General features: G+C 47.7%; 1 protein-coding gene across 2 annotated transcripts; it reads left to right on the top strand.

The window, feature by feature from the left end:
- On the top strand, positions 1-3962 carry LOC310751526 (protein S100-A12-like). Of its 2 annotated transcripts, none has more exons than XM_083590796.1 (3): positions 1-243; positions 1985-2148; positions 3615-3962. In XM_083590796.1, exons 2-3 carry the CDS (start codon positions 2008-2010, stop codon positions 3804-3806), a joined length of 333 nt encoding a protein of 110 aa, XP_083446922.1. In that variant the 5' UTR covers positions 1-243; positions 1985-2007; the 3' UTR covers positions 3807-3962. The 2 variants fall into 2 exon arrangements, with proteins under 2 accessions (XP_083446922.1, XP_083446921.1); XM_083590795.1 differs by lacking the exon at positions 1-243 and adding an exon at positions 260-405.
- The last annotated feature ends 3732 nt before the right edge of the window (positions 3963-7694 follow it).

The following is a 7694-nucleotide window of genomic DNA, read 5'->3' as shown; positions in this document are numbered from 1 at the left end:
CTACTTCATTATCAGATACTGTTATTTCTTTTTCCAGAAAGGAAGAGTTGCCTACTGACTGCTTTTTGTGCGGAAAAAACCAGCCGGATTTGTCGGAGTTTTACAAAGCTTTCAAAAGGATTGCCTCACAGGCTGTGCAAACAAGGTACTGGAAAATGACAGAGCCTGACTGGCCGTAGCAGGGGGGAAAAACCCTACAGCGGTGTGCAGCTGAAGGAAGAACACAGATATCTTAAGCAAGAGGTGAGTGGTGCAAGAGGGAGATGGCTTGAGAAGGATCAAAGGTTTTGCAACTAGGGTGGGTGGGAGCAGGGATCTGGACAGGGACTATAAGAAGAGGGGCTGTCACAGGGCTCACTACCACACCTTGGCTCATCCTAGCTCTCTCGTTGATCACCGACTGAGGTAAGCTGGAGAAGAACGGGAGGCCTTCTTGTGCTGCTTTCAGGTTTTAGCTTTTGCATTGGACGTTGGGTGCTAAATCTTTTTGAGGGTAGCAGCTTGGGCAGGGATGGAAAACACGTGTCTGTCTGTCTGTCTGTCTGTCTCTCTGTGGATACCGGATGCTGTTGGACACCAACACCCAGGCCTTCCCATCTCTAGATAGTCCTCCCTGCAGCAATAGCAGAGAGCATGTTAGAGAGGAATATTTCTCCTAGATGGACTTGGTGACGTTGATGGGCTCTATCTTCCATCATTCCTGACCATTGGCTATGCTGGCTGGCACTGATGGGAGGTGAGCCCATCTGGAGGACACCATACTAGCTACCCTGGCTCTAAGGCAAGTCTCCCCAACCTATTTCTCGCCAGCTGTTTGGCATTGCAACTCCCATCAGACCTAACACTGTGGCCAATGGCCAGGGATGATGGGAGCTGAAGTCCAAAATGACGGGAGGACACCTGGTTGGGTTAGGCTGTCTTAGAGCAGAGGCAGTCATTTTGGTGCTCTCCAGATGTTGCTGAACTCTGACACTCATCAACCTTGAGCATGGACCATTGACCACTGGAATTGGGAGTCTTAACAGCATCTTGAGGTTCACCAAATTGACTCTGCTTGCTCTGTGGTAGCCTTTCTCTAACCTGGCGCCATCTAACTGTTTTGGACTACAACTCCCATCTGCCCTGACATCATATCCCTTGGCCAGAGCTGATAGGAGGGAGCTGGATTCCAAAACATCTGGAGGGCAGAAAGGTTGTCCTAAAAGGATTCAGATGGACACCTAGCAGCCGATGTGAAGAGGTTATGCTCTCCTGATTACGTTTCCTTACTAAGCTAGCATTCTCTGTATTCTCTTGTCTTGAGCAGATTCTTGGCAAGTGTAGGAGATAGTCGAAGTTAATTTTGGTGGCAGCAAAGGGGGAAGAGAGGAGTGTTAGATGCTTTGCCTCATGACCCCAAATATCTTAGCTCAGGTTTGGGAACCTGCTGCTCTCCCAAGGATGCTGAACTAGAACTCCCATTATCCCTGCTCATCAGCCATGCTTGCTTTTGGACTCCAAAAACATCTGGAGGGAGAAGGATTCCCTACACCTGATTAGCTGATATTGGAAACTTGACACTTTCAATTTGAGAGGGTGTGTGTGGCAACAAAATGGCTGGACTTAGCTTTGGTGTGAATTCAGAAATAAGGGTGTGTCCACCAGGGGTGGCAAAACCAGGGTGTTCTCCAGATGTTGAGAGAGACAGCCCAACACCTGTGTTTTTATTTCCATTTCATTTACTACGACACCCCAAAATTTCATTATTTTAAGACAAGCCCAATATATAAATTGCATGTCTGCATTAGAGAATTAAGCAGCTTTTAAGTAACTTAAATGAACAAGTTAAGTAATAAGATTCAAATTATGTAGGACTCTATTCCTGACTCAGTAGGCCTCCTCTTGTGTTTTTATGAGTGAAGGAGGTCTCCCATCTTCATGGCCTGACTGTGGGCTTTCTGGTGGAATCTGATAGGGTTCTTCTTATGTTCATATGTCTATCTAGGTTGCCAACCGAAAACCTTCAAAATGTCCAAGTCCAAGACTCAGATGCAAGTCCTGGCTGATCAGCTGATCGACGTCTTCCACAAGTATGCTGGGCAATCTGACACCCTTGACAAGCAGGAGTTCAAGAAGATGATCCTTGAGCAGTTTCCCGACTGCGTTGAGGTGAGGTGGAGAGCAGAAGGGCATGGGCAACTGCTGGGCACTTAAAGCCCTAGCTGGCACATTGGCATTAAGGTGCAGGGGATGTTAAGATGGCGAGGGACTAGCGTCTCCCCAAGACAGTGTTTTGAAGCATGTTCAGATGAAAGCAAAGTTTACTTAGGGATGAGTGGATATGTCCATTTCAGTTCCCCTCATGTCCTCCTTTCCCAGTCTGAAATTCAGTTCTCCATACAGCTTTTAAAAAGTATTCTCCTGCTATCTACCAATAAACACACTTAAACATGCATTTTTGCAGAACACACACCTTTTTTTTTTTTTTGCAAAGCAATCTTCCCTGTTAGAATGCATTTTTTTCCACATTACTGGTTTAATGCATATACTTTTATATACTTGTACCTATTACTTGGCTGGAGAAACGCATTGCCAAATCCTGAGAACTGAGGATTTCAAGTGATGCCTGGGTTCTGAGTTGTGGACTGCTTGGGAAAGTGCTGGTTTGGTAGATTTGCCTTAAAATGTGAATTGGATCAAATTTCTCCCCCTTCCCTAAGTTTGTGTTCGTGTCTGTGTGTGTGCACACACTTGTACACACACGGCTCCATCTCTGCTCACTCATCTTGCCAAACCCTCACAGCTCCTTCCACCCCCAACAGGGAATGCGCAAAAGATAGGGGAGTTCAGGCTTACTAAACCTACAGGGTAAGCCCCTCCCCACTCCATTAAGCAGCTCACCTGGGCTGGCCTGCCATTCCTCACCCTGCAGTTTGTGTGGCCCCCTATCAGTGGCTGCTCCAAATGCGGAGCATGTCGACATTCTACATTTTGCTTTATATAGGAAGATACATATGGGGAAGTTGCAGGAGGTAGCGGGGTTCAGGACCTCTCAACCACCTCAAAACAATGCTTCTGAGAAGAGTCTGGTTTCCGGATCATGCCAAAAGCCTGTCTAGCCTAGAATCCTTTTCTCAAATACGTCTATGGGAAGGAAGCCTAAAAGCAGGATGTGAGTCTGGTTCTGAGTTAAACGCCCACCGATGTTACTCTGTGTTAATTTCGTTCTGCTAATCTGAAATACAACTTCCACCCATCTCAGTAAGGTTGGTTAAAAGCCAGGGAGGATGGGATGTAGTTTGTTTTCTCCTGCCCTAGAGAGTAGGACGTGAACCAATGGCTTCAAGTTACAAGAAAGGAGATTCCGACTAAACAGAAGGAAGAACTTTTTGAGAGTGAGAGCTGTTTGACAGTGGAACGGTCGCCCTCAGAAGGTCTCCCTTGGAGGTTTTGAAGCAGATGTTGGAGGGCCACCTGGATGCTTTAGCTGAGATTCCTGCATTGCAGGGGGTTGGACTAGATGATCCTTAGGATCCCTTCCAACTCTACAATTCTAGGATTCTAGTCTAATAGTGCCAGGAGGGCCACAGTTTTGTTTTCTGATAGCAATAAACTTCTACTCTCAATCCCTGCAGTGCCCACGCAAGAAACAAGCGAAGGAACAACTCTTTAATGAGCTGGATACAAACAAGGACAACGTAGTGAATTTTGAGGAATGGACCCGCCTGGTTGGAAGATTCCTCCATTGCTCCCACGAAAAGTTCCACCAACAACATGGCGGACAGCAGCAGCAGCAGCAGCAGCAGCAGCAGCCACAACAGCAGTGAGAAGGAAACCCAGCAAATCCTTCGGGAGATGGTGCTCAGGGGCGTGTGGGATGACAACCTTCTTCACACCCACCCCCTCCTTCCTACATTCTCTAGCTAGGAATGGAAACTTTTGACAATAAAACAAGAAATAAATATTTCACTTCAAAATCCTCAGATGTGTCATTTCTTCCCAGCTTCGGCAAGCTGTTGTCAAATGGGCTTTCCTGCACGGCATTCAAGCTCTTCTGTGGGAGAGGACAAGAGAGTCGCATTTTCACCTACCTTATAAGTTCATTCATAGAACCATAGAGTTTGCTGGGGAAGGGATTCTATGACTCATAGAACCATAGAGTTTGCTGGGGAAGGGTCCCTATACCCAGAAGCATCCCCTGCTGTGGTGGTTGCATCTTAGGACCTGGGAGACTAGAGTTCAGATGTCCACCTAGCCATATATCTTTCTGGGTGTGACATTGGACTGTTTCACTGTCTCTCAGCCGAACCCACCATGCATGGGTGGTTGTCAGGATGGCAGATAGATGGTAGATAATTTTATTACGGTTGGAGACCAGCTTATTGTCAGGATATAACTTTGAGGGGAAGAACCATGCATGGTCATCCTGAGCTTAAGAGCCAAAGGCAGGTGGGACCAACTAATTCTAAGACTTCTCCATACTTCTCCTCTCTGCTGAGTTCCGTGGGGCTGCTGCCCATTGCAACCTATAGGGCTAGCAGGAAGTGCAGGCTAAACCAAATAATTCTAGCTTAAATCCCCAAAGTTTAAAGCCCCCAGTCTTCCTGATGCCTTCTGGATGTGAACTCACATTCTCTCAGCCTAACCTGCAGTGTGTGTGTGTGTGTTTCTCAGGGTATAACAGGGAGGGGGAGAACCACGTGTGGCCGCTTTGAGCTGTTTGGAAGGAAAAACGGGACACACATGTATTAGTAGGGAGACCAGCTAAGGGCTCATCCAAACATCTAGGCTCTGTGTCGGAGCATTTCTGTTTGCCTTTTGCTCCAGTGAATCCGAGCAAACAGCAATACAAGGAAAACCTGAATTGCTGTTTGTTCCAATTGAGCGTTAAAGAGAGGGTTTTCCTGGCAAAAGCTTCGGGGTGGGGGTGAGAAGCGCCCAAACACAGAGATTTAAAGTGCAGGCCCAGAAAGAGAGTGGTAAAAGATAAGTTTGGATGAGCCCTGTCTAGTTTTGTCCCCACCCTCCTCTTTCCTACTTATTCAAGAGGCAACAGTAGTGGGGTAGGAAAGCTGGGGGGGGGGGAATCACACCTGACAACCAATGTGTTTCAGATAGCACATGGGTAAAGGTAAAGGGTAAAGGGACCCCTGACCATTAGGTCCAGTCATGACCGACTCTAGGGTTGTGGCACTCATCTCGCTTTATTGGCCGAGGGAACCGGCTTACAGCTTCCGGGTCATGTGGCCAGCATGACTAAGCCACTTCTGGCGAACCAGAGCAGCGCACGGAAACACCATTTACCTTCCCACCAGAGTGGTACCTATTTATCTACTTGCACTTTGACGTGCTTTCGAACTGCTAGGTGGGCAGGAGCAGGGACCGAGCAACGGGAGCTCACCCCGTCGTGGGGATTCGAACTGCTGACCTTCTGATCGGCAAGTCCTAGGCTCTGTGGTTTAACCCACAGCACCACCCACTACCCAAGCACACCGGTGGATGAGTCTAAAAAGCAGAGGACACAAATTTTCACAGCCCCTTAGCGGCCACAGTGGCTCAGTTAACGCCAGAAGTGTATACTCGATTCAGACCAAACCAAGCCTCCTAGATATATCAGACGTATATACATTGTAAACTGTAATCTGGTACCCAGAGTGTCCAAAAGGCAACTCGACTCTCACTGCATACACCTGAGAGACTACCAGGGAAACGACATTCCCGTGGTAGGCGTTGGCCGGTTTCAGATAGCCTTCAAGGATTTTTCGGGTCTGCTCCGACTGGTGGCGGTCAAAGGTCAGTGGCCAAGCCTCCTAGGGCTAGACTGGTTTGATGCCCTCGGCTTGGAAGTCACCAGCATCAACTGCATCTCTAACGCAGAGACTGAAGGTCTGATCTTGGAAGGGTAATCTTACAGGGCAGGAACATGACTGGGGGGGGGGTCTGTGGTTGTTATTTTCCCATAATGCCTCTGGGTCAGGGCCCAGAGGCATTATGGGGTAGTGAAAATGGCGGTAGCTGTGGGCATCTTCCCAAGCACTTCTCCTTTCCCCCCGAGCTCTGAATAAAGGAGGGTCTGCTTTGGAGACTGCTCAGTTTGGCTACGCCCCGCTTTGGGGCTTCCAAGCACCAAATCCCCTAAGGTCATTTGCAACATCTGCTGATTGGCAAGTGTGGGGGGCCACCCGCCTGTCAAATTTGGCCCGTGAGGCAGGAACTGATAATAATAATTATTATTATTAAGCAACTACTCTATTCCGAACTTAAAAATGGAAAGCGTAATGCTGGTGGTCAACAAAAGAGGTTTAAAGACTGTCTCAAGGCAAATCTAAAAAAATGCAGTATAAACACTGACAAGTGGGGAACACTGGCCTGTGAGTGCTCCAGTTGGAGAACAGCCTTTACCAAAGGTGTCATGGGCTTTGAAGACACTCAAACTCAGGACGCAAGGGAGAAATGTGCTAAGAGGAAGGCACGCTGGGCAAATCCACACCGTGATCAGCTCCCTCCCGGAAATTAATGTCCCCACTGTGGAAGGAGGTGTGGATCCAGAATTGGCCTCCACAGTCACTTACGGACTCATTGTTAAAACTGCGTTTATGGAAGACAATCTTACTCGGCTATGAGTGATCGCCAATTAACGATAACGGTAACGGTAACGATATCGATACCGATCATGGTAACGATCACGGTAACGGTAACGATAACGATAACGATAGTGGTAACGACAACGATAACGATAACGGTAACGGTAACGGTAATGAAACCCAATGTTGCAACTGCACTTTGACACCAGATGGCGCTGCTGTTTTTTCAGAGCATTTTCAGAGCGTATTTTATAGCTGTGTAAATGCAGCCTTCGAAGGAGGAGGTGGAAAGGCGAGCTCAGGTACTTGTTCTTTTGTTATATACTCCTCTTAGTGACGAGGGACATGGGTGGCACGTTAAACCACAGAGCCTAGGACTCCTTACCTTTCCCCATTAGTGACCAGCTTGAACGGAAATAGAGGACAGGAGGGGTCAGAAATTGCTGGTCTCTTCGCTGAGCTGGCAGTCACTGAAGTCTCTCATCTGAGTCTGATGGAATGTGTGTTTTCAGAAGGCACTTGAGGAAAAAGCCTGTTTTACTGCTGTCTCTCCCTTTGCATTTGCTTCCAGTTTGGGCTGATATTTGGGCCAAGGAAAGGGCTTCCAGCTGCCAACTGCTTAGTCTAAAAATTGCCACCTTGTGCAATAATGAAAATCAGTTCGACAAACAAACCCGCCCAGCTTCTCTTGCCGAACCCAAGAGGACAAAGAAAAACAACCTGGGCAAAAACAAGAGGGGCAAAATCAGTTTGGGGGAATGGATGACTGCTTGCCTGGAAAACTCCTTGCTTTCACCTTCAAAGAAAGGTGAGAAAGAGGGTGGACACCATAAAGAACCTCGGGAACCGTAACCTCTTTCCCCTTACAGAGCCACAATTCCCAGACTGGTTTAACAGTCAATCCATCTTCCCATGGAACTCTGGGAATTGCACTCTGGGAGGGGTCCTCCTAACATCTCTCAGCCCCCTTGACAAACTACAGTGCCCAGGATTCTTTTGGGGGGGGGGGGAGGCCGTGAGTCCATAAAGGGGTATGATACTGCTTTTAATGTACAGTGCAAATGGAGACCCATTTAGCATTTGTCGAAGTGTCTTTTGCTTTTAATTAATGTCATCCTTATTTTGTCTTAC

The sequence above is a fragment of the Podarcis filfolensis genome (genome assembly GCF_964270895.1).
Source record: "Podarcis filfolensis genome assembly, chromosome: 16".
Taxonomy (NCBI): domain Eukaryota; kingdom Metazoa; phylum Chordata; class Lepidosauria; order Squamata; family Lacertidae; genus Podarcis; species Podarcis filfolensis.
The sequence above is the reverse complement of the archived record's forward strand: the minus strand, read 5'-3'. Positions and strand labels throughout refer to the sequence as shown.

What these genes read in the sequence shown, in the direction of transcription:
- LOC310751526 (XM_083590796.1), top strand. Translation starts at nt 2,008, where the DNA reads ATGTCCAAGTCCAAGACTCAGATGCAAGTCCTGGCTGATCAGCTGATC. An exon ending in AGTTTCCCGACTGCGTTGAG is followed by an intron (nt 2,149 to 3,614) that starts GTGAGGTGGAGA and finishes CAATCCCTGCAG; the next exon opens with TGCCCACGCAAGAAACAAGC.